Here is a 27,294-nt window from a genome sequence, read left to right as displayed (position 1 = left end):
CGAGCTATGGCGGATTTTAAAATTGGCTTCATCCCTCAAGTTCAAGTGAAATTCAGTTGTAAGCAAACTGAGTGGAAGAACAGTTGTATGCTTCATTACTGACACTTCAGGATTTTATACTTTCCTCTGAACATGATCTACCTGATGAATTGTGACAGACAATTTCAATATATTTGAAAGAATCAGAGATTATTTCCTTGCTCCTGATTCTGACAACATGCAGATTCAGAATCCTTATATCAACTTGGAAACTAACAATATATTTGAAAAGGTAGCACAACTTGCTGAGTTATAATGTGATTCTACTTTGAAAACTGTTTATAGTGAGTGTCAGCTTTTCGATTTTTGGCTGAAAGTTCACGAAAAATACAAAAAGCTCTCAGAAAAGGCCTTGAAACATTTAATGCTAACCGTAGTACTTATTTGTGCGAGGAGACATTTTCTGCTCTTTGTGGAATCGAAAACACTTTTTTTTAAATGTGTAAATGTGGCAACAGGCTTGAGGTTGAAAATTTCTAACACTGAACCTAAATTTAAAGACATTTTAAGCACACACAAACAGTTTCACCATCCTCCCTGAAGCAGCAAATCACATAAACTATACTTGTTTGCTTTTAAAAAAAAATTCTTTGAAAAAGGTCATTATATACCTTTAAGAATGATATGAAAATTCTATATAAAAAACATATTAATATGGACCAGAAATGGGTTTTTCAGAACCTTTTGTGTAATTTGTCTTTTTGTATGCTGTTCTATAAACAAACATATTGAATTTTTACAATTGGCTTTACGTCGCACTGACACAGATAAGTGTTATGGCAACGATGAGACAGGAAAGGGCTAGGAGTGAGAAGGAAGCGGCCATGGCCTTAGTTAAGGTATGGCTCCAGCATTTGCCTGGTGTGAAAATGGGAAACCACGGAAAACCATTTTCAGGGCTGCTGACAGTGAGGTTTGAACCCACAATCTCCCAAATGCAAAATCACAACTGAGCGCTCCTAACTTGCATGGCCAACTCACTCGGTATAAACAAAGTGAAATGAATATTTATTCAATTTTGGAAACAATAACTAATACAATTAGGTATTTATTTTCACTGAATACTAATTTAAAATTCAACTTGGCCCTGATTCCAATTACATTTTTGAAGGGACGGAAAGCAGATTAAGCAAGTAAGATAATGACACGAGAATAAACCGTCTGCAAAAATGCTGGCCAATGAGGGGGCTCCCCAGTACTAATTACACTGCTATAAGGAAAAGTGTTTTCATGAGACTCATTGCTCAAATATAGAAATCTTGTCTATATCCTCAAAGAATTTAGTTCACTGCTCATTTAAGAAAATGAATTATGGGTCAACTTACTGTTTTCGCCAGATATGCTTCTGATCTGACTTACCTGGATAACGTTTGGTAAATAAACTTCAGATTGGTGGCCAGTTCGGCTGATACTTGTACAGCCTCTCGTATTGAGCACCTGCAATATAAAGAAGAATATTTCAATACACTATTGATTCTCCGAAGCTCAAACATTTCAAGGCAGTGCTAATAACAACAGCTGCACAATAAGCTTCATAAACAACAAATATAGCATTAAATATCCTGAATTGTGTTGCATGGAAAGCCTGCTGAAATAGCACCTAAATGGTTAGAAGCAGGTGAAAAATATACAATACTGGTCCAAGTATAAGACAGTGCTCTTTCTTTAAAATGTCCTTAAAAACTGCACTCTTCTAACAAGTAAAATCTAACATTTGTTAATTACAAAAGACCAAATACATGGTTGTCACTAAATTCCAATTCCCAACCGACTGATTATGTGTGTCCTTTATTTGATCACCGTCCGCCTCCGTAGCGTAACGGTTAGTGTTATTAGCTGCCGTCCTCGGGGGCCTGGGTTCGATTCCCGGTACTGCCAGAAATTTAAGAATGGCAGGAGGGCTGGTATGTGGTTGAAATGGTACATGCAGCTCACTTCCAATGGGGGTGTGCCTGAAAAGAGCTGCACCACCTCGGGATGAGGACATGAGTTTACTATTTGATCACCCATTGGCAACCTGCACATCTGGATATGTGGTGATGATGATAATAACGAGCTAGGGCGTACTCCTGTCGAATAACACCAAGGCGACTGCTCAAGGCTTTAACATACCCATCCAACGGACAAATCTCCATCAACAGTGTCATATGCCTTCACTCCATATGAACACCGTGGAGAGGTTTGGAACTGAACAGGGAATCTAGTGATTAGAAATTGTATATAACCACCTCTCTTACCCTCTGGGTCAACATTCTGATGGTGAAACTTTTTTTCACTGACAGGACTCAAACCAGCTAACCGTGGTGTCAGACCATAAGGGCTTTCCCCTTAATGATCATCCTAACATGTGCATACATGGCTACGGAGAATCTCATCAAATATCTGGCGGCTATAACAGATGAAACTTGAAATCACACCATCGATATCACCTGGATCAAGTGCACCAAGAAGATTCAGAATGAGATTGTTCTCCAGAGTTTGGAGGGACAACTTCGAAAGATCATTAAAATTTGGATGCTTCAGTACTTTTGTAATGTAATGAGGCACTCAGAAGGTTAAATTCGAACCTCACTACCAGCAGCCCTGAAGATAGTTTTCCATGGTTTCCCATTTTCATACCAGGCTGTACCTAAATTAAGGCCACTGCCACTTCCTTCCCACTCCTAAACCTTTCCTATCCCAACATCGCCGGTGTGTTGGTGCAACATAAAGCAATCTGTATATTAAAACAAAACAAAAACACACAACTTACAGCCTGCTGCATCTTATTTTACAAGGGAATATAGTGGAAAGAGGGGGCTTGGAAGACCAGGAACAACCTGGTTGCAGAACTTGCAGCAGTGGTTCAGGATGTCAAGTAAACAACTGTTCCAGGCTGTGGTCAAGAAACTTACAATAACCAATATGACTGACAGCATTCGATAACCGACATAGCAAAAAGAGGAACAAAAGAAGAAGAAGAAGAAGAATTACAATTACTGGTGGGGGAGTACTAAACGAGGATATAAGAGAGAGAATAAAGAAAAGTCAACTAAGATGGTATGGGCATGTCAAACGAATGAAAGACTCAACGACACCAAGATGAACGCATCGGATGGAAGTGGGTGACAAGAGGCCGAGGGGAAGACTGAGAGCTGGTCGAAGGGAATACAGGATAGTGTTATGAAGAGCGGAGAAGACTGAAACAGAGTGTCAACAGAGAGCTGGTAGAAACGACAGTACATGTAAGTATTGAAAAATTATGAACACATGACTTGCTTTCTAGTTAATGCAAAGTAATCAGAACCAACATATCTTCTGCCAGGTATGCTGTCAAGTCCTCAGCCTGAACAAGAGAACCACTATCAACTGCCAAAGATAGCACAGGTATCGCTGAAGAGGTGTGCAGTTGGGTAGCTTCCCACTGGAACATACAACTACGATCAAATATTTGGGGTCTATAACAGATGAAACTTGGAATTACACCATCAATATCAACTGGATCAGCCGCACCAAGAAGATTCAGAATGAGATTGGTAGGGAGAGATTGACAGAAAGCATCAAACTTCTACAGTCAAGTCAGAAATCTTCTCTGGGACTGCAAAATACTACAAAAAGTGAAAACAATCATGTAACCATACTTACTTCGTACCAATCCTCACGTACGGTTTAGAGACATGTACCCTACTAAACAAAGGCCTCAGCAGAATCCAAGCAACTGAAATGAGATTCATTAGAACCATGAACCAAACTACCAGAAAGGACAAGATCAGAAATGAAGTGAATAGGAAAGTAGCTGGTATTGAGGTTCCTATTACCAGTGTTATAAAGAAATACAGACTTTGGTGGTATGGGCACATGATGAGAATGAACAGGGAAAGACCCGCCAGAAAACATTTTGACCTTAATCTCATAGGAAGAAGACCACAGGGAAGACCAAGAAAACGTTGGATAGAGACTGTAAGATCAGATGTGGAGGACAGAGGACACAAATGGGAGGATGTACTGGAACAGAAAATGTATGAAGACAGAAGGAAATGGCAAGCGCTTGTACACCACACCCGGGAAACAGGAGTTGGGAAATTATGATGATGATGATGCCTGGACGACAGTCCCAAATGCAGATCAATGAAGACTCACTGACTGATTTCCTCACCAAGTCAGAAGGTGCCATTGCAAATCAGTCTGACATGGCCACTGAAATCCATACACCAACCATTCTATAAACAACACTTTCACACTATCAACTACAGGACCGGCTGTGTGAATATGAGATTTCAACACTGGTGGATATTTTGTTATTATCAGAATTTAAGAGCCTCCGTGGCTCAGGCGGCATCACGCTCGCCTCTCACCACTGGGTTCTGTGGTTCAAATCCTGGTCACTTCATGTGAGATTTGTGCTGGACAAAGCAGAGGCAGGACAGGTTTTTCTCCGGGTACTCCGGTTTTCCCTGTCATATTTCGTTCCAGCAACATACTCCAGTATCATTTCATTTCATCTGCCATTCATTAATCATTACCCCAGAGGAGTGTGACAAGTTTCGGCAGCCAACACAATTCCTATCCTCGCCGCTCGATGGGTCTTTATTCATTCCATTCCTGACCCGGTCGACCGACTGGAAACAGGCTGTGGAGTTTCATCAGAATTTAGGAGTACTGTAAAATCTGCCTTAACGGACACCTCTCACCAGCAGACATTCCTCCTTAGCGGACGATTTTCTAGGTCCATAATTAAATTCCATGTTGTGTATGAGTAATTTACCCCTCTTACACGGACACCCTCTATTACAGATGTGCACACACCATAGCCACTAGAAACTCCAATTAAATCTCTCCTAACGGACACTTCTTTTTTTCAAAAAATATTTGTGTCCTGTACAATATTCGCTTACTTTTTGCACAGGCGGTACTCCCAAGAATTGCAGACACCGTAACTTACAGTGCAGGTTGTACACATTCTTGGAAGGCAACACTCTCCTGGAAGTTGTGTGATCTGACATGCTTGACAGCGCTGGAATTCATACTTTCACTGTCAGGTTACTTTTAATTGATTTGTGGGTTTTTGAAGTGTTCAGTTTCACGTTAGTAAGTTGGTGTAATTTAACATGGCTCCAAGGAAGTTTTTAACTCTAACAGAAATGGTAGGCATAATAGACTCTCTCAAATGTGAGAAGTGTGGTGGTATTAAAAACAATTTAAAATAGTATGTGTTTGGTCCACTTTGTCAAGACACTTTTTATAATTGACAATTATATATTCATACATGTTTCACGAACATAGTACTATACGCGAACCTTTTCTTGAGCCCTGAGCTCCCTAGTGCTGAATCGGTAGACCTCGGTTATCTTCGACATCCATATTGGCAACCTTTGAAACACAAACTATGAATCACTCATGCATCGCTGTGCGACATCTGGCGCACACTTTACGAACTAGTACTGTTGTTGTTTACACAGCAAAGCCAAACTATATAATTCATGGTAGGAACAAGATTCGCATCGAGAAATGTTATATAAAGTTAAATAATGTATGTGTGACACAGTTGTTGGCGTGAGATAATAAATGTTTAGAAAATTCATATCGATCGATCATATTATCGATTCAATTCAGATTTCATTTCCATCCTGTTGGCAGTATAATGGGAACCGGCAGCGCTCCCTCCTTATTCCTCACCTCGTAAAAATCGGGCTCAAGAAAAGGTTCGCGTATAATACATTCTCTTCATCAGTGAAGTCCAATCAAAGAATAAAAACAATATAACACTATCTTTTGTTTAGCCCAAAATTTAAGGAAGTATTATATCATAATTCACCATATCAATGAAAAACAAACATTATTGAAATATTATGAAAATTATCATTACATAAAATTTTAACAGTTTGATGATGATGATGATGAGAATATCTAAATAAATTTATCTTCAAGTTTTTTCTTTTCTTTTTTTTTCCCATCAAAATATTAAAATTTTATGTAATGAAAATTTTCATATTTCACTAATGATTGTTTATTCATTAATATGGTGAATTATGATATAATACTTCTTTAAATTTTGGGCTAAACAAAAGATAGTGTTATACTGTTTTTATTCTTTGACTGGACTTCACCGATGAAGGGAATGTACTATGTTCCTGAAACATGAATGAATATATAATTTTCAATTATAAAAAGTGTATTGACAAGGTGGACCTAACACAAACTATTTTAAATAGTTTTTAATAGCTTCAGACAAGTCAGTACAGGATCAAATCAAATATTATGGTTTAAGTTTAATCAACACAAGTGTGGTGTGCATAAAATATCTGAAGTGTTCAAGATTGGAAAGACACAGGCAGGTGAAATTGTGAAAAATCAATAGGAACTCGTGAAGGAATGACATTTAAATGGCAACAAACAGCATATTAAACTGTTTCAAAGTGGTAGTGGAGCTCTCATTGACAAGGCAATGCTAGAGTGGTTCGATAAAACAAGAAGTCAGTATGTAACTGTGTGGGGACCAATGATACAAGCGGAAGTGTTAAAATTTGCGGCAGAATTAGGTATTGAATATTTCAAAGTCTCGAATGGTTGGATAGAAAAACCCAGAAAGCAATGTGGTATAAACTTCAGAGCAATATGCGGATAATCATCCAGTGTTAATATGGAGATTGTTGAAAACTGGCAAGAAAAATTACCTTCAATCACAGACAGGTATTCTCCGGAAAATATTTTGAATGTTGATTAAATTGGATTATTTTTCCTAGCTTTACCCAGAAAAAACTTTGTGTAAATTTATAATACCAGGAATGAGTTAGCTGGAAAATTTATAATGTCCAATAACGGACCATTTATATTGGTATTATAAATTTACTCATTCGGAACAATTATTTCAGATTCCCTATGGGAATCAACATCTATATCATTTGATGGCCAAGCAGGCATCAATTTTTGGTAATGAGACAGTCTCTCGTAGTGCATTGGCACTGCCGGTAGCTACAATTAGCCTACGCAGTGGCCTCCACGGTATGCACTAGCCAGCGTCTTGGTAGGTGTGCTAGGTACCAACTGATGAGCCCAGCCTAGCACACGGGGGCGAAACGCTGGCAACCAGGAATGAGTTAGCTGGAAAATTTATAATGTCCAATAACGGACCATTTATATTGGTATTATAAATTTACTCATTCGGAACAATTATTTCAGATTCCCTATGGGAATCAACATCTATATTGTATTGTAGAGACGCGTGAAATAGGTATTTCCGGCAAATTTTGAACGGGTTCTCTTCGATATTATGATGCCAATTATAAGTTAATGGTTATTAAACCCGCTGAAATAGAGAGTAATTGTGCAGCCGAAAAATAATACGCCATAACTAAAGCCAATGTTCAGCGTCTAAAAATAATCTAAAATGTGTACTGCATAAGAAAGGCATTCATATGATTTTACAAAGCACTCTTTAAGACTGATTTAAATTTGAAGGAAAAAGGAAAAGGTGGGGGCGTCTTGGATTCGGAGAAATACGGTACTATAAATTTTCAGAATGAAATTAAACATTCACTTTCACGTAATATCAGATTTCGAAAAATAACTCGTATGTTGTTCTTAATTTTACCATGGTGAATGGTAATAGTGTACAATGTGCTCAACAGAAGTTTCCATAGAAGTGTTTTTGTCTCTTTGATACACCACAGCTGCAGTAGCGCCTGTACAACTTCCCCGTGAGAGCATCATATTATTATTATTATTATTATTATTATTATTATTATTATTATTATTATTATTATTATTATTATGTGCGTATGGACCCAATGGATCACGCAAAGCTCTAACGATTCTGTTTTCTGAGTTGCCAAACAGCTCTCATCCTTTCTCCGTGGATCCTTTTTCATTCTTCTGTCCACTTTGCTCCAGTCTTCTTTTTCACTTCGTTCTCTGGTTGCACTTTCCATCCATTAATTTTTTTCCTATAAAGGTTTCTGTCCCCGGTGTCATTTGGGTTTATCTGGGCTTTTTCCAGATCCTTCTTCACTTCTAATACCCATGGAATATTTTTTAGATGTTCTATGTAGGTGAGAATCTTGTGTGTCAGTCTACTTGCCGGCAATCTGTGGACGTGCCCATAGAATTTCAGACGTCTTTTACGGATGTCTGCTGCAATGTTGGAATGCTCTTCTGTCTCTCTGCGTAACCTCAGTCTATATCCATCTTCTGTTTTTCGGGGGCCGAGAATTTTCCTCAGGATTCTCCTTTCTTCTTTTAAAATATTTTCTAGGTCACCTTTCCCGTTTAGTGTAAGGGTCTCACTGGCATATAAGACTTCGGGCTTTATTACTGTATTATAGTGTCTGATCTTTGCATGGCGGGACAAGCACTTTTTATTGTATATGTTGTGAACCCTACCGTAGGCTTTCCGAAATTTTTGTAGGCGAATTTTCTGGGCAACCTTCTCGCTTCCCGTTGGTTCAAGTATTTCTCCCAAGTACTTGAAGTGTGGTACTCGGTTGATTTGCCCATGTGTCGTGTTCAAAGTTTGGATGTCAAGTTTTGAGCAGAAGAACTTGGTCTTTTCAAAGGAAATTTGTAGGCCAACCTTTCCAGCACATTCGCTAAGGGTTTCAATTTGTTTAACGGCTGTGAATACATCATCTGTAAGTATGGCCAGGTCATCTGCAAAAGCGAGGCATGATATCTCAATACCGTCTTTGGGTCGTCCTAGTCGTATGGGGCGCCAGTATCCCTTGTCTTTATTATTATTATTATTATTATTATTATTATTATTATTGTTGTTGTTGTTGTTGTTGTTGTTGTTGTTACTACTACTACTACTACTACTACTACTACTACTACTAACTTCATTGGCCACATTGGACAACTTGAGTCTTCCATGTACCCTTTTTTTTTTTTTTTTTTTTTAAGGTTGTACTGTTTGATTCTTTATGATGATGATGATGATAACGCTTGTTGTTTAAAGGGGCCTAATATCTAGGTCTTCGGCCCCTAATGGTACGAAATGAGGCGAAATACAATGACAATTTAAAAGAACAAAATTCATCCACTGACCAGAATTCAAAACGTGATGATGAAGAATGAATGGATGAATATGAATTTAAAACTATATGACTGACCAGGGTACTGCTTCCAAAGCATAATCCTGAATCGATGATGCTTGTTGTCTAAAGGGGTTCAATATCCAGGTCAACGGTCCCTCATAATGGCACTTATCACTAGTACAGAAGAACCATGGTATTTCTCAAGTTGTGGTACTAATCAAAGGTAGCATAAACTCATGGTGTTCCAAACATTATGGTACTACTCACAAGTATTGTACATCGTACAGGTAACGCAGACCTATGATGTTTCTCACATTATGGTGCCATTCGTAGGCAATGCAAACCCATGGTGCACCTCACATAGGTGTACTTATCACAGGGACTCATACTATCCCATAGTGTTCCTCACATAGTGGGTACAAATCACAGGCAATGCAGACCAACAGGATTGGTCATATAGTGGTACTAATCACAGGCAACGTCCAGACCCGTGGTGTTTCTCTCTTAATGGTACAAATCACAGGCAACGAAAGCCTGTGATGTTCCACATATAGTGGTACAAACACAGGTACTGGAAACCCACAGTGAACCACTATCTGCTGCATCTGCAGGCAAAATTCTTGGCACATTTCCTAGAAAAAATACCTGCAACATCGAAAGCTAGGTCATCCCTAAGTGCAAAGTATGTACGCCAAAGGGAAAAGATCAAAAACTGTTTACCAGTGCAAGAAGTACCTTGCTCCTCTTCATTTGGAAGAAGGTTTCAAAACATACCACACAAACAAAAACTTTGAATGCCCCTGAAATGTTGTGTTCAGTTGTCAGTCTGGCCATATTAAGTCTATTTTTAAGTTAGTAAACAATTGTTTTTTAAAAAAACAGTGAATATTCCAGTGTTCTGATCTTCCAGGACAGTCATCCTTTACATCAGAACTAAGCTATATACTTGCCTGTTATCAGGTACAGCAAGAAGCAGGAGTTCCTTCCCCTGAGGAGTATATATAACGTGAGTTAGCTGGCCACGTAGCAGTATGGTAGAACTGCAACCAAAATTTAAAAAATATACCACTATACAAGTAACATTAGCATAGTATGAGAAGGAAATATTCTATCCTACAAAAAATATAAAAACACAACAAAAGTACACTTTTCTGATGTTAATATTTATGAAAATATATTTTATGTAACACTAACAGCTGTGATATAGAGATTAGGAGGAGAATCGTCACGGCCAAGAAAATCATGACTCAACTGTCTCATATTTGGAAGAATTGCTCATTTCAGTAAAGCTTAAAATTAGACTAGTCTCAGACTTCATTCTACATTCTGGACCATGCGAGCTAGAGAGCTGAGAAAGATTGACTCCTTTGAAATTTGATGCTGGAGAAGACTGCTTTGCATACCACGGACAGCATTTTGCACCCATGAGACCATTCTGAAGGAACTGAACCCCAGAACCAGGTTATCAGCAGTGTGTCAGCAAAGTAATCTCAAATTCTTTGGACAGATCATGCGAAGTGGTGAAGGGAACTTCAAAAGGCACATAATAGTAGGAAATGTACCAGGGAAGAGGGAACATCAAAGAGCCCCTACACACTGGACAGACTGCATACGCACAACCAAGATGTCCTTCCTAAAAGCAACACATCTGGCAGAAGATCACAAAGGATGGCAATGGACAAAATAATATCCTCAAAGATCATGATCCTCAGGATTGAGGGAACGATAGGAAGAGAGAGACTTTACCTCGAATACCATCACACAGAAACATACTGTACCATTACGTTACATTAGTGGCCGTCAATGTAATGGATACAGTGGACAAAGATGGCGGACAATAACTTCAGGTGCAAGTACACAGAGTAGTGATCCAATAAATCGATATCGTCCGGCCGCAAGGGAAAAGAATTTCAAGAGTTAAATAATGTCGGACGGAAAAATTTGAAAGAGAACGATTCTTGACTACTTTGTGAAGATAAAGCTACAAGTTGAAGGGAAGTTGCACGGCTTATAGAAAGATTATAGAAAAGGATCACCTCAACGTCAAATACGAAAATATTAGTATATTACCAGAATAGAAGACTATATCTGCAAGAACACAATACGGAAAAAGAGTAGATTTGAAAGAAATAGTCGTTATTGTGAGGCCAGAATTCAGAAACGGAAAGGAAGCTTCAGTTGAATTACACGTTGCCGAAATTAATACCATAGCGGCATAATTTGTTGTTTCCAGGGGGGAGACAATATCTGTTTAAGCAAAAGAAAGAGCAAGGAATAGGCCAAATTAGAGAAATCTATACATTTAAAGAAGAGAATATTTTCGTCTAACTCGAATCCAAAAACAAATATTGTGAATTGAATTGCCTATTATTCACCAGTATACTATGTACTCTACTATGGATTTGTTCTTTTATGATTGCATGATGACTGGTGACAAGGTGGACTCAGCTTAAACAGAAGGAATGTTTTGCTCAAGACTGATTAGCTCAAGCCAAGACCCAAGATGAAGCCGCAGATGACGTAGTCTTCGGATCGCAATGGTTGCCTACTCCGAGATGCCATAGTCCAGCAGAGATCCAGCGGCAAAATCCCGTTACGAGATAAGTATTATGAGTTGCATCGTAATAAATTTCAAATCAATTGATGAAAAATATTTATAGGTGTACAGGAGTGCTAGATATAAGAGATTAAGTGCCAATGAAAGGATATATGAATATAAATGCCAATTATTAGCCGATGAAATGTGCTATTTTATGCTATATAACTGCAGTGCTTATGTGATAATTTTAAGGTTATTGGAAGCTAGATCTGATTGAGTATTTGTGCATGTTTTGTGCCAATTAATACGTATAGACCGTGAAGCGTTTAACCAGTTATGGATGTAGAAATATAAGCAAGATATAAGACGTAACCTAGAACTTCAGGTCAATATGTATACCAATCATGGCCAGTATGATAATAATATGGTAAAGAAGTGTTTGGAATATTACGAAGTTGCAGTGTATAAGAGAATAATCAGGATAGTGAATATTGCGTCCGTAACACAGAGGTTATGTTAGTGGAATTGAGTGATGATATATTTTAAATATGGAGGAATATATATATACAGAGGAAATGAAGTGTTAATGTGGCATATTATAAGTAGAATGAGGAGATATGTTTCTGTTCGTTATTTAAGAATGGGATAGATAATTGAAATGCGAATTCCTGTGTTACATATTATGTTTAGATTTGGGTTAGCACTGCAAGTAAAGAAGATAGGCCATGTTGAGTTGAATGCATGTCTCGAGCCAAGCTGTATGTGTTTCGTTGTAACTTTCAGAGGAGGATATGGAGAGGTTACGTGTTTGTTATGCATTATGTTATATATATTTGGGAATAGAATGGAATCTCGCACATTTACGTATTTGAAGGTCAGTAAGTTAGCGCTTATACGGAGTACGGTTTGCTTTATCAAAACTATGGCACAGCGAAGAAATATTTGGGAGTATGTCAATATATTGGCACATGACTAGGGCTGTATGGCACGATTTTCGCAGATTAGAATGACGTACCGTCAAATCTATGGCACTCCGTACTAGATTTATTTCGTTTGAGTTGTACATATGGTGATGTACTGATTTAATTTATTCATTTGGGTTATGATAGGAATATTGGTAACTGCATGGGTGTTTTGAACCCATAATTAAACATGCTAATGCTTATCTCGTAACGTGGTGAGTCACAAACAAGAATCCAAACTTGTGTTTAAATAAATTTGTGGTCAAATAGACCGAAATCCAAAATGAAACTTAACTTATGCCCCAAAGAAAATCCCAAACAACATTAAATGAAAGATATTCCACTCCTCCTTGATTTAATAAAGTTCTGATCCCTATTTTCCCCTTTATATGAATTTAAATATGGAAGATATGGTATATTATGATATTGAATGAATATGTAAGCAAATATATTGAAGATTTAACTTCTTTCAAATATGTTTATCCCGGAAACCAAGCATTTTGAGAATGATACTTATAATACTATGATTTTCCTTTCCTTATTGCCAATGAATATATATTATTCAATTTTATTATACATTAGCATGCTAATAAATTAGATATAGATTTGATTTTGCATTTCTATTCTTTAAGTAAGGTGTAGTAGGTAGTAGTAGGATAGTTTTACGGAATTATTGAGTTAGCTTACGCTGAGTATTAGGTAAGGATCGGATAATTTCTTTTAACATAAGGATATGGTGTGACTATTTCAACGGATGGCTGGGAAAATTACAATAAACAAAAGATATTATCCTATATACAGTTTCTTCAACGGAATCCACGGTTTATTTAATGCATATAGGAACAACGAAGCGAATTTTTACCCTGGGAAATGATTATATGCCATATGTTGGAACTTATTTTCATAAATATTATTCCAGTTTGGAATCTGTGTATGACTTGCGACCCGATGTTTAGAATTTAGTGGCCGGAGCAATATTTAAATATGTGAATACTCAGATAATACTCCAATAACATGAGACAGAGATGCCGATAAAGGTCGCAAATCAAAAGTATGGCATAATACATTAGAATTTTAAAAAATTTTAATTTAAAAAGTATGATATGAAAATCAGCATTTCCAAGACTAAAGTGATGTCAGCTGGGAAAAAACCCCAAGAGGAATGAAATGTCAGGAAGGAAATAAAAAACTAATAATAATTTTGTGTGGCTATTGCTAGCATGGTGAAGCCCTTATAAGGTAGACCCTCCAACAAGGAGATACCCAACTGGAACAGCTAGATTTCTAGTACTGTTGGTAGATGAGAAGAATGCAAGGATGAGGAATGTGGCTGCAAACACAAACTTCCTGTTCTATCCACACCGATCTAATCTTATCGGCTACACATAAACATTGACTCACACTTTGCACAGTTCAGCGTCTTGCCTGATCATGATCAGATATGCAAACACTCAGACGAATTATAGGCGAATCTGTTTGATTTTTTCTCTAAGGTGATTCGTGTATTGCTGTGCTACAACTAGTAAGTGTACAACAAAAGTGCCTATACTGCATCTCCTAACAACCTATCTTTCTCGCAGAACTTATTTATCAGTTTGATGACATGTTGATCAAATTCTTCCCAGTTGATGGCTATTACCCTGCCACGATTAAAAGAACCCGTGCAAAGCTCATTTCTCTGCATATTCTCCCCGAGTGGACGTGTGACATCATAAAGGAGTGCTGGAGGGGGTCACATGCTGTCTGGCCACCGTACTGTGCACACTGAAGGCATGGCGACATGAGTTTCCTTGCCACTTCTGTATCTGTTTTCACGCTCGTGTTTTATCAGTTTTATACCCATTTTCTTTCTTTAGTTGTAGTCCTATAATCCTGTGTACTGCATTGGTAAATTATTTTATGTACATAGCAAGTATTTCTAGTGATAGTGTCATTTGAGTGTAGTTATGGCTGCTACTTTGAAGCCTGGCAGCAAATCTGGATGGCCATGAAGTGGACAAGCCTGAGAAATAGTTTATAACGTAGTTGCTTGCCTAGGAGAACAGAAAACCATTCTTAAACTTTATTATCTTGTTGTGACTTCAATAAGTGGAGCAACGGGAGTTTTAAAGTCATAGTGAAACTTATAATAGCGGAAAGAAAGACGTCTATGGGCAAAGGTTGTCTACAGTTTTCTATCGATGGCGAGAAAACAGTCCATAAGAAGAGGATCAAAAGAGACGACTTCACGAAAGGTGTGATACGTCGGAAAATAAGTGAATTTTACGTGGTGAAAAAAAAAAAAAAAAAAAAAAAAACTGTACCTACACTGAAGAAATTGAACAGTATGTTAAAATCAGAAAATGTACTTGACTGTAGCTGAGAGTATCTTTGAAGATTAATGAAAGAGATGCGTGTTTCGGTGAACTAGGTGCCGTAATTCTCAAATGTTGTTGATAGAAAAACCTGATAACGTGGCATGGAGGGGAAAGTACCCCAGAAAAAATCGTCAGTACAGAGAGAATGGTTAGAAAATAGTGTATTTAGACGAGACATTTCTTCATTCTACTCACTCTGTCCCATCATCCTGGTAATCTGATAGAGAGCTGGGAAAATTACAAGCTATAGGGAAAGATCCTCACGTTATTGTTGTGCACGCCAGGGGAGAGGAAGGCTTTGTAAACAACGCCTTATTGATTTTCAAATCAACCAAAACACAGGGGACTACCATGATGACATGAACTTTACCAATTTTTCAACCTGGGTGGAAAGGTAACTGCCACCAAACTTAATTCAAAACAGTGTGATAGTATTCGATAATGGTAGTTATCACAGTGCATAAGAGAATAGGAAGCCAATACTATCGTCGCTCAAAAAATACATAGTTGATTGACTTACGCACAACATCCTCTGCCCTGTGCGTATATGCTTATTTAAAATATGGTTCACAGCTTGGGAATCGTAAATAGTTCCCTTTTACTCCAGGCTTAATACTTTCAGTCATTTTACTTTCCTTCTTTAGTTGCACTGCAATTCCAGCATTAACAAAAGAATAGCTTCAATCGACGAGCCTGACTGCAGCTACTTACAGTGTGTGTTAACGACAGCTTGACAGCCAGCCTAGCAGATGCTTGTCCATGATCTCGTATCATCGGGGAAGATCAGGATGAGTGAGAGAGAGCTGCGCGAACCGAACTAGCCGAGGATTCTTTTGTTTGTTGCCGGTTTATATCACAGATGTGAGAGCATTCACCATCACTTCCTGCAGCTTCATTACCGAGGTGTTACCCATAATGTTTTGCTCTCATACAGTTCTTTTGTTTATGACCCAGCCAAGGTCGATGGCACTGATTTCACAAGTCAGGAAGCAAGCATAGACCCACGTGTCCATGCAATTTCAGTCATTCTTCGAACCGGTATTCTTTTCTGGATTTTTTAACTTCTTGATTGGCGCAGAAAGCTGAAGTTTCATCATTTCTTAATGATGTCACTTCGTTTTCTTTTAGCCATCTAACCACATCATTTTTATCGGCATATGGAAAGGGTAATTTGTTTTCTGCAGTACTGTGGTAAAGCGCATTGTCAACTATTGTAACACTTCTGGAAGGGAGAGCAGGAAGGAGTTTCCCACTCATCCACTTATAAAAATGTACCCCATTTATTTGGCCATGGTAATCTCCTGCACCCTTTCCTGATCTAAACATCAACTTTGCACCATTGATAAACCTACTATTAGAACTAGCATGGACGAGAATCAACCTGTTTGGAGAGCTCGTGTTGGTTGTAACTCCTTGAATGTTCTTACACTGTTAACATTTTAAAAGTTTTTATTTTTATGTCACACCGACACAGACATGTCTTATGGAAAAGGTTAGGACTGGGAAGTAAGCAGATGGGGCCTTTGCCCAGTGTGAAAATGGGGAAACTAAGGAAAACCACCTTCTGGGCTGCCGACAGTGGGGTTTGATCCCACTATCTCCCGAATGCAAGTTAAAAGTACTTGACCCAAATTGTATAGCCAACTTGCTCTGTCCAATGTTTATTAAATGTAAGATAATTGTTTACACGAGAGTCATCGATATGAATGATGTTCCTGTTCTGAGTACGGCATATTTTCATGCATCATAAATAGTTACCTCACCACTGAACAATATTTGGGAGTCAATCAGTATGTTTCTGTTACTGATCCACCTGAACCTCATACTATGCAACAAATTTCTTAAAGTGTGCACCTTCCATGGATAGTTTATTTTCTCTTTAACTGCCGTCAATAGCTTAGTTGCAGTGGGAACAATTCTCTGCATAGGATGGAAGTTGTTTACAAAGTCTCATATAACTCTTCTATCAAAGCCATAACAGTATTCCTCAGATTTAGGGGCCTTTTTACCTAGAGTAGGCTACTCATTAGAGACTCATCAGCAGGAAGTAATTCCTTCTGGATGGTTGAGATTGTTCAAACTGATAAATTACTCTAAATCGCAGCTAGCAAATTACTCTCTTTTATCAGGTATGCAAATTTTGAATTTTTCCCTGTTTAACTTCCTCATCACACTAGTTTACAATGTTCTTTATCACATCCCTAGCTTCACTGTAAGTTGGCTTCCCCTTCTTGCTAACAACAGACATTCCAGATGCTTTAAAAAATAGTTACTCACACCAAAATAAAAATAGAAATAAAGGGAAACAGCAGTAACAACGGATAAATGGCAAAAAAAAGTGAAAGAAATATGAACAAATGTGGCATAATACAATGGCAATGAACACAGATGGCTGGATTGCAACTGGCAGCACCAAGGGGTGATACTTGAGGGTAAAATGAGTGGACTGGGTAGTAGCAGGATTGTTATGGCAACAATTATGTCACAGACTTGGCTGGCAAAAACCCTTCTCCCTGAGCCACGCCTTCTTCTGATCTCCCAAAAGTATCTAGGATGTGTATTCTTCCAGGAAGATAGGTAGTACGTGAAAATGAATCTAGATGGAAAAAGCTAATATAGTGAGCTCGTAGTTACTATTAACAGTATTCTGTAAGATGGAAGTTAGCTGTGTATTAATCTGTTTTCACACCAACTTCGGTGTGTGGGAGTGAAAACTGGGTGGACCCACGATATCTTACTTAAAAATTGGAAATAACAGACATGAAGGTAGGAAGAATGATTGCCGGTAAAAGCAATGGCAGAAGGATACCCTGGAAGTGTAGATAAAGGCAATGTTAGGAATAATGAGCTTTTAGTACAAACTGACTTCATTGGTGGGGTGGTGTGAGGTGAATTGAATACGATAGGATAGTTTCCCTAGGAAAATAATGAACCTGGCCATGGAGGGTGGAGGATGACCAAGACAACGATGGTTAGTCGATTTTTGAAGATAAGAGATGCAGAACTAAATGAGGCCACAGAGTTAGTTGCAAACAGGAGATTTGAAGCCACATAGTTAAATCACAGAGGCTACGAGACTGAATGCTGAAAGGTATAATCTATAATTGTAGCACCTCTCTTTACGCAAACATAACATATTGGTATCCTTAGCAAAAAATCTACGACAATTAACACTTACTGACTTACCACCCGTGTTACAACACCACATGCAGGTCCAAAAATACCAAGACCTAGGATAGAAGCAGGTCCAGGAATATAATATTTAGGTTGAAAGAGGAATGGATCTGACGGCATAGAAAAGAACATGCAAGAAATACAAACAAGGGTTGCTTGAAAACTAATGAAAGAATGCCACGACTAATTCAAAGAAAAGAACTTAATTTACACTCAAAAGGAACTTGAAAGTAAAGTGAGAATTAACTAATGAAAAGGAACCTATATAATCACAATAAAAGAATCTTTTTGGAATATGTTCAGGTCACACATAAGCAACCATGGAAAATGCATCCCAGAGAATTTTTTTGGAACGCTTTCAGGTCACACGTAAGCAAACAAATAAAATCATCCCAGAGAAAATTGATCAAATATTCCAAGTTCTATGTGAATTGAGTAATACAAAGTTAAGTTAGGATGAAATCGCAACATGTAAATAATAATTATTAAACATGCAACACCCAGCTCGATAGCTGCAGTGGCTTAAGTGCGGCCAGTATCCAGTATTCGGGAGATAGTAGGTTCGAACCCCACTGTCGGCAGCCCTGAAAATGGTTTTCCGTGGTTTCCCATTTTCACACCAGGCAAATGCTGGGGCTGTACCTTAATTAATTAATTATTTGTACTACAGTAAAACAGAAAAAAATGTCCGTTATGAAGGGGTGACTGCCCGAGAGGGGTTATGAAACCGGTACCATTAAACATAAGTTGGAACACAATAACCCATGTACTGTATATGTTAACGATTCCCGCAAATGTACCTTTAATTGTATACTGTATACAGTATTGTACAATATACTGTTCAATGATTTCCTTTGAAACAAAAGTTTTGTTGGGTAAAGCACGGAATAATAATCCAGTTTCATCGGCATTCAAAATATTTACCGGAGCATACCCGTCTATGATTGAAGGTATTTTTCCTTGCCAGTTTTCAACAATCTCCATATTAACACTGGATGATTCTCCGCAAATCACTCTGAAGTTGATGCCATGTCGCTTTCTGAATCTTTCTAGCCAGTCATTCACGGCTTTGAAATCTCCAATACCTAATTCTGCCGCAAATTCTAACGCTTTTGCTTGTATCATTGGTCCTGACACAGGGACATTCTGACTTCTTATTTTAGCGAACCACTCTAGCGTTGCCTTGTCAATGAGAGCTCTACTATCACTTTGAAACAGTTTAATGCGCTGTTCGTTCCATTTATATGCTATTCTTTCACTAGTTCCTCTTGCTTTTTCACAGTTTCAGCTGCCCGTGTCTTTCCAATCTTGAACACTTCGGACAGTTTACGAACGCCACACTTCACACGTTTATGATCGTCTATTATGCCTATCTTTTCTTTTAGAGTTTAAACTTCCTCAGAGCCATGTTTACACCAACTTACTAACGTAAAACTGAACACATCAAAGGCCCACGAGTCAATGAAAAGTAACCTGACAGTGAAGGTACGAATTCCAGCGCTGTCGAGCATGTCAGATCACACAGCTTCCGGAAGTGATAGCGTAGCTTAATGTTGCCTTCCAAGAATGTGTACAGCCTGAACCAAAAGTTATGGTGTCTGCGATTCTTGGAAGTACCACCTGTGCAAAATGTAAGCAGATATATACTGTACAGGACACAAATACAGTATTTTTGAAAAAAAAAAAGTTTAATCAGAGTTTCTCGTGGCTATGGTATGTCCACGTCCATAATAAAGGGTGTCCGTGTAGAGGAGTAAATTACTCAAACACAACATGGTATTTAATTACGGACCTAGAAAATTGTCCGCCAATGAGGGGTGTCTGCTGGTGAGAGGTGTCCGTTAAGGCAGGTTTTACTGTATTGGAAAAAAGGAAACAGATTCATTGGAAGCAACTGAAATGTGGATTTGGAGGAAAATAACAAGGACACGCTGGACTTAACGGAGACTAATAAAGTATATGGAAAGAAGGAAGTTAAAACTTGTAGGTCATATCCTGAAACATAATGACTTCCTAGTAAACATCTCTGAAGGAAAAAATACTAAGAAAGAAAGGAAGAGGAAGACCAAGAAAGACATACTTCAAGGATGTAAGAAACTTGATGGGATGTAAAAACTGCATGGAAGTGAAGAGAAAAGCAGGATTGAGAGGAGAATGGCTGCAGCCTTTAGTGCATGATGATGAGATATTCAAGGTACATTTGATTAATGCAATCATTAGGGTGCTCAAAATGCTCACAATTAGCATCCAGACACTTCTGATTTGGCAAGAGCAACAGTGACTGAAGTGTTCAGAGGAATTGCTCTACAGGCCATAAGTCAGGGGAAATTGGCCAGGATTCAGCACCACCTCCCCGTCCAATCCAATGTTCTGGTAGCATATCAACAAACTATTGTACATAGATAACCAGTCAAATGATAGGCACAGCGTTTGATATACATGAGGCCAGCGATCTACTGTTAAAAAAAAAGAATGGTACTATTAACCGCCAGTAAACTGACTCCTTTGTCCACATGAGCATGCAGATTTTCTGGAGGCCAGCATACACAATCATGTCAGTTGAGTACCATTCAACATAAACTGAACTTCATCATAGAATCGCATGGTAAACCCTCTCCATTTCACATCTCCACTTAGAAATACCTTGTCTAAATGGTGTGACGTTGTTTGAACATCAAACATGCTTATGCCATTTTGTTTGACTCTCCTGATGAGTCATGATGGCATTCGTAACTTATAAACTTCATGTTCCATATTGATGGTATATGTACTAACTATACAAACCATTTGTATTTCGTACTGGTCGGTCGGTCGGTCGGTTCGTTTGTTTGTAAGATGGTGCAGCAATCATAGCTTTCTTTAGAGACAACATAATACTACACTTCCCTGCCATTGTTCAATTCAGATATTTTAAATTGCATAAATAACTGCTATAGAAATATGTACATTTTTTGAACCCTTCTGTATATTAACATAATTGGACTGGGTTGATTCATACAAAGACTGAACAAGAGTCTATGAAGGCAAAAGAAACTTTACCTGACAGGAGCTGATGGAGCCAAGTCAGGTATAAGGTGATGCAGTGTGAGGAAAGCTCCTCTAGCTGTAGCCAGTGGGTTCTGAAGAGCAGGGCCAGGATAGCAGTAGATTATCCCCTGATCTTCAGGACCACCTTCGGTGAGGCCCTCCTGAGTGAGGTAAAGCACACCTACGGGGAGCTCCCGTAGAATATTCTGTAACTCTTGGTCTTGGTCTTGGTCCCAAGCTACACCCACCAGCTGCCGCACCAGTTCTGACTGCTCTCTACCCTATGCATTAAAACAAGGCAAGATATACTAACTCACAACTATGCGTCCAGTTAAAAGGTAATGGAGTAACTCCACATGCCTGGTGTATAGGACTTGTTATTGCACAATTTATAAGCACTTGGGTCAAATTGAATTCTTGAGAATAGTTACTGTTCTATGATTACGATGTTATCCCAATGCAACACTTTAAGATTTTTATTAATGAGGAAGCCTGATCAAAAAGTCTTACAAAAATCATCCCCATATGCTAGATAAACAACAGTACAACCTTCGGGAAGAGAGGGAATCTTCTTACCTCGTCATATCCATTCTTCATGGAGTCTGACTCACTACTGCAGTCCTATCGCTCTGTGTGTGGTACCTGTCCAACATACTGCCATCTCGTGCTATGCCCATGTACTACGAGTGTCATGCTTTCCAAGACAAATGACCTTTATATGGAATCAATCAATCAATCAATCAATCAATCAATCAATCAATCAATCAATCAATCAATCAATCAATCAATCAATCAATCAATCAATCAATCAATCAATCAATCACAAATGATCTGCGTTTAGGACAGTCGCCCAGGAGGCAGATTTCCTATCAGTTATTTTCCTAGCCTTTTCTTAAATGATTGCAAAGAAATTGGAAATTTATTGAACATCTCCCTTGGTAAGATATTCTAATCCCTAATTCCCCTTCCTATGAATGAATATTTGCCCCAATTTGACCTCTTGAATTCCAACTTTAACTTCATATTGTGATCTTTCCTACTTTTAAAGACACCACTCAAACTTATTCGTCTATTAATGTCGATCCACGCCACCTCTCCACTGACAGCTCGGAACATACCGCTTACGATATAGATATTGATTCCCATAGGGAATGTGAAAAATTTGTCCGGAATGAGTAAATTTATAATACCAATATAGTTGGTCGGTTATTGGACATAAATTTTTCAGCTAACTCATTCCTGGTTACCAACGTTTCACCCCAGTATGCTAAACTGGGCTCACCAGTTGGTAAATAGCACACCTACCAAGACGCCTGGCTAGTGCATATTGTGAAGGCCACAGCGTAGGCTACTTGGAGCCACTGGCAGTGCCAATGCACTATGAGAGAATTTGTCTCATTTTCAAAAACTGATGCCTGCCTGGCCAACAGATGATATACCTGTTGATTCCCATAGGGAACGTGAAATATTTGTCCCAAATGAGTAAATTTATAATACCAGTATAGTTGGTCCGTTATTGGACATTATAAATTTTCCAGCTAACTCATTCCTGGTTGCCAGCATTTTGCCCCAGTGTACCAAACTGGGCTCATCAGTTGGTAAATAGCACACCTACCAAGATGCCTGGCTAGTGCATATCGTGGAGGCCACTGCGTAGGCTACTTGGAGCCACTGGCAGTGCCAATGCACTATGAGAGAATTTGTCTCATTTTCAAAAATTGATGCTTGCCTGGCCATCAGATGATGTACATGTTGATTCCCACAGAGAACGTGAAATATTTGTTGTCCCGAATGAGTAAATTTATAACACCAATATAGTTGGTGTTATTGGACATTATAAATTTTCCAGGTAACTCATGCCTGGTTGCCAGAGTTTCGCCCAAGTGTGCCAAATTGGGCTCATCCGTTGGTAAACAGCACACCTACCAAGACGCCTGGCTAGAGCATATCGTGAAAGCCACTGCATGGGCTACTTGGAACCACTGGCAGTGCCAATGCACTATGAGAGACTTTGTCTCATATGCACTAGACAGGCATCTTGGGAGGTGTGCTATTTACCAACTGATGAGCCCAATTTGGCACAAAGGGGCAAAATGCTGGCAATCAGGAATGAGTTACATGGAAAATTTATTATGTCCAATAACGGATCAACTATATTGGTATTACATACCACTTAGTTGAACAGCTCTTCTCCTTTCTCCCAAGTCTTCCCAGCCCAAACTTTGCAACATTTTTCTAACACTACTCTTTTGGTGGAAATCACCCAGAACAAATCGAGCTGCTTTTCTTTGGATTTTTTCCAATTCATGAATTAATAATCCTGGTGAGGGACCCATACACTAGAACCATACTCTATTTCAGGGTCTTACCAGAGACTTGCATGCCCTCTTCTTTACATCCTTACTACATACAACCCCTAAACAACCACATAACCATGTGCAGAGATATCTGTACCCTTTATTTACAATCATACTTATGTGATTACCCCAATGAAGTTCTTTTCTTATATTAACACCTAGGTACTTACAATGATTCCCATAAGGAGCTCTCACCCCATCACCACAGTAATTAAAACTGAGAGGACTTTTCCTATTTGTAAAACTCACACCCTGACGTTTAACCCCGTTTATCATCATACCATTGTGTACTGTCCATCTCACAACATTATCAAGGTCATTTTGCAGTTGCTCAGAATCTTGTAACTTATTTATTACTCTATACAGAATAACATTATTCGCAAAGATCTTTATCTCTGATTCCACTTCTTTATTCATATAATTTATATATACATACATAAAAATAAGAAAATATTAAGGTCCAATAATAATGCCTTGAAGAATTACCCTCATAATTACCGTATTTACCCATGCATTAAACCCATGTTTTTTACCACTTTTACACCCAAAAACAGTAAGGGTGGGTCCAATATGCGATAACCTCAAGTTTTGTGAGTGAATATATGGCTTCTAAGCTAAAAAGAGCTATAAATTATACATGAAAACATTCAACACTATTCTTTAACAAACTTATGAGTGTAATTGAATTATACTGGCTATTTTCATTGGAAGGCAGTATTTCTAAATGTAAAGAGACAATAAATGGTGAACACGACTTTTAGGCCTACCTATCAAATGCCTTAGACACGTCAATCGCGATACAATCCAACTGACCTCCTGAATCCAAGATATCTGCCATATCTTCCTGGAATCCTACGAGTTGAGTTTGAATGGAATAACCTTTACTAAACCTGAACTGCCTTCTAAAAAACCAGTTATTAATTTTGCAAACATGTCTAATATAATCAGAAAGAATGCTTTCCCAAAGCTTACATGCAATGCATGTCAAACTGACTGGTCTGTAATTTTCAGCTTTATGTCTATCACCCTTTCCTTTATACACAGGGGCTACTATAGCAACTTTCCATTCATCTGGTATAGATCCTTCATGCAAACAATAATCAAATAAGTACTTCAGATATGGTACTATATTACAAGTAATAAACTTCATTCCGGATCCATATTGACTTCGAATATCTAGGACGAAATTCTAAAAGAATTCAATTATATTAGGTCCACTTATTCCATACATTTCTGCCATATATTAAATGGTCTATTTGAAAATTACATAGTAGTTTAAAATACCGTGGACATGTTTTGACCTGACTTAAAGGTCATCAGCAGCAAAATAACAAAGAAGAAAGACATACAACATAAAACAATGATACATAAAAACCTGAGATAAAACACAGTCAGCAAATGCAATGGGAGTTTACATTAAAATGTTTCACCCACCCAACGCAACATCAGAACGGTTACCAGTCAGTGTGAAGGTCAACACCGACCCAACCTGATCTACACAAGCATAGGGCTGGAGGAAAGAGGACGTGAGTAATAGTTTACGATTCCTAATACTATCTTTAACCTATACTTCATTTTTTTGTTCTTGTACTCTGCTTTTTATTTTCCATTTTCAGATCCTGGTTTTACTAGTGTTCTCTGTGATGCATTAGAATGGAACTTTTATATAATTCACTCCATTTTCAAGAATATGACAGATCAGAACAACATCCAACTGTCTTCACTAGTGTTTAAATATGTCCTCCAGCTATGTAATATTGTACTGAATACGCTTGAACCCACACTATCAATTTATTTTGTCCAAGTTTATCCATGTACATTCTTAACAGTTTTCCATTGCATTTGTCCAATATATTTTTAATAGTGAAGCTATGTACATTTTAACGCAAACTCATATTGCCCTTGTTGTCTGTGTTTTATCTCAGATTTTTATGTATCATTGTTTTATGTTGTATGTCTTTCTTCTTTGTTATTTTGCTGATGATGAACTCTTAAGTCAGGTCGAAACATGTCCAAGGTATTTTCAATCAATCACTATTGATCTGCATTCAGGGCAGTCACCCAGGTGGCAGATTCTGTATCTGTTGTTTTCCTAGCCTTTTCTTGAATGATTGCAAAGAAATTGGAAATTTACTGAACACCTCCCTTGGTAAGTTATTCCAATCCCTAACTCCCCATCCTATAAACGAATATTTGCCCCAGTTTGTCCTCTTGAATTCCAACTTTATCTTCATATTGTGATCTTTCCTACTTTTAAAGACACCACTCAGACTTATTCATCTACTAATGTCATTCCATGCCATCTCTCCACTGACAGCTCGGAACATACCATTTAGTCTGGCACCTTGTCTTCTTTCTCCCAAGTCTTCCCAGCCTAAACTTTGCAACATTTTTGTAATGCTACTCTTTTGTCGGAAATCACCCAGAACAAAACGGGCTGTTTTTCTTTGGATTTTTTCCAGTAATGGATCAAGTAATCCTTGTGAGGGTCCCATACACTGGAACCATACTCAATTTGAGGATCGTACCAGAGACTTGTATGCCCTCTCCTTTACATCCTTACAACAACCCCTAAACACCCTCATAACCATGTGCAGACATCTGTACCCTTTATTTACAATCATATTTATGTGATTACCCCAATGAAGATCTTTCCTTATATTAACACCTAGATACTTACAGTGATCTCCATAAGGAACTTTCACCCCATCAACGCAGTAATTAAAACTGAGAGGACTTTTCCTATTTGTGAAACTCACAACCTGACTTTTAATCACGTTTATCACCATACCATTGCCTACTATTCATCTCACAACATTATCGAGGTCATTATGCAGTTGCTCACAATCTTGTAACTTATTTATTAATCAATACAGAATAACATCATCTGCAAAAAGCCTTATCACTGATTCCACTTCTTTACTCATATCATTTATATATATATAAGAAAACATAAAGGTCCAATAATACTGCCTTGAGGAATTCCCCAATTAATTATTACAGGGTCAGATAAAGCTTTGCCTAATTCTCTGAGACCTATTTTCTAGAAAAATAGCAACCCATTCAGTCACTCTTTTGTCTAGTCCAACTGCACTCATTTTTGCCAGTAGTCTCCCATGATCCACCTTATCAAATGCCTTACACAGGTCAATCAAGATACAGTCCATTTGACCTCCTGAACCATGATATTCTGCTATATCTCACTGGAATCCTACAAGTTGAGCTTCAGTGGAATAGCCTTTCCTAAACCCGAACTACCTTCTATCGAACCAGTTATTAATTTCACAAACATGTCTAATGTAATCAGAAAGAATGCTTTTCAAAACCTTCATCTTCTTATAGACATGTTACTGTGTAACGCTTTTGGGCTTGTGCCGTGTCAAGATAAGAAGGTGAAATTCTTTACATTTTGCAGAGAACGGCAACATTAAAAACAACCTCTTCTTCTTCTTTTCCTCACGGGGGCCACTAAATATTAGTTCATAATTAGCGTTGACCTCTAAGATCTTTTGCTACCCTGTTTTTCCTTCATTCCCACCTAGATATACCTGCTCCCTTCACAAAGCTGCAGGTTGCTCTTATTGGGTCTTCTTAGATTTTCTCTCTCTCTTCTGGTAGTCCTAGAGTGGAGAGTCTGATTCTACCCAGCGCCTCACATTTGAAAAGTTTGTGTTCAGCTGATTCCTCTGCTTCATTGCATTTCCCACATATTGTCTCTTATTACTCCAATTCTTTTTTTTTTTTTTTTTGCTAGGGGCTTTACGTCGCACCGACACAGATAGGTCTTATGGCGACGATGGGATAGGAAAGGCCTAGGAGTTGGAAGGAAGC

At 38.2% G+C, this 27,294-nt stretch overlaps 1 protein-coding gene across 3 annotated transcripts in view; it reads right to left on the bottom strand.

Annotated features, from left to right (window-relative positions):
• Nucleotides 1–27,294, bottom strand: part of LOC136866189 (protein inturned) — a 313,810-nt gene that overhangs the window by 221,197 nt on the left and 65,319 nt on the right. For all 3 annotated transcript variants that reach the window (XM_068226644.1, XM_068226645.1, XM_067142930.2), the window contains 3 exons: nt 21,119–21,387; nt 9,998–10,087; nt 1,399–1,476 (listed from right to left, as the gene is read on the bottom strand). In XM_068226644.1, coding sequence (XP_068082745.1) covers nt 1,399–1,476; nt 9,998–10,087; nt 21,119–21,387 — 437 coding nt within the window. The remainder of the gene's footprint in view (nt 1–1,398; nt 1,477–9,997; nt 10,088–21,118; nt 21,388–27,294) is intronic.

The sequence above is a fragment of the Anabrus simplex genome, chromosome 3 (genome assembly GCF_040414725.1).
Source record: "Anabrus simplex isolate iqAnaSimp1 chromosome 3, ASM4041472v1, whole genome shotgun sequence".
Classification (NCBI taxonomy): Eukaryota; Metazoa; Arthropoda; class Insecta; order Orthoptera; family Tettigoniidae; genus Anabrus; species Anabrus simplex.
This window is presented reverse-complemented; position numbering and strand designations above follow the sequence as displayed.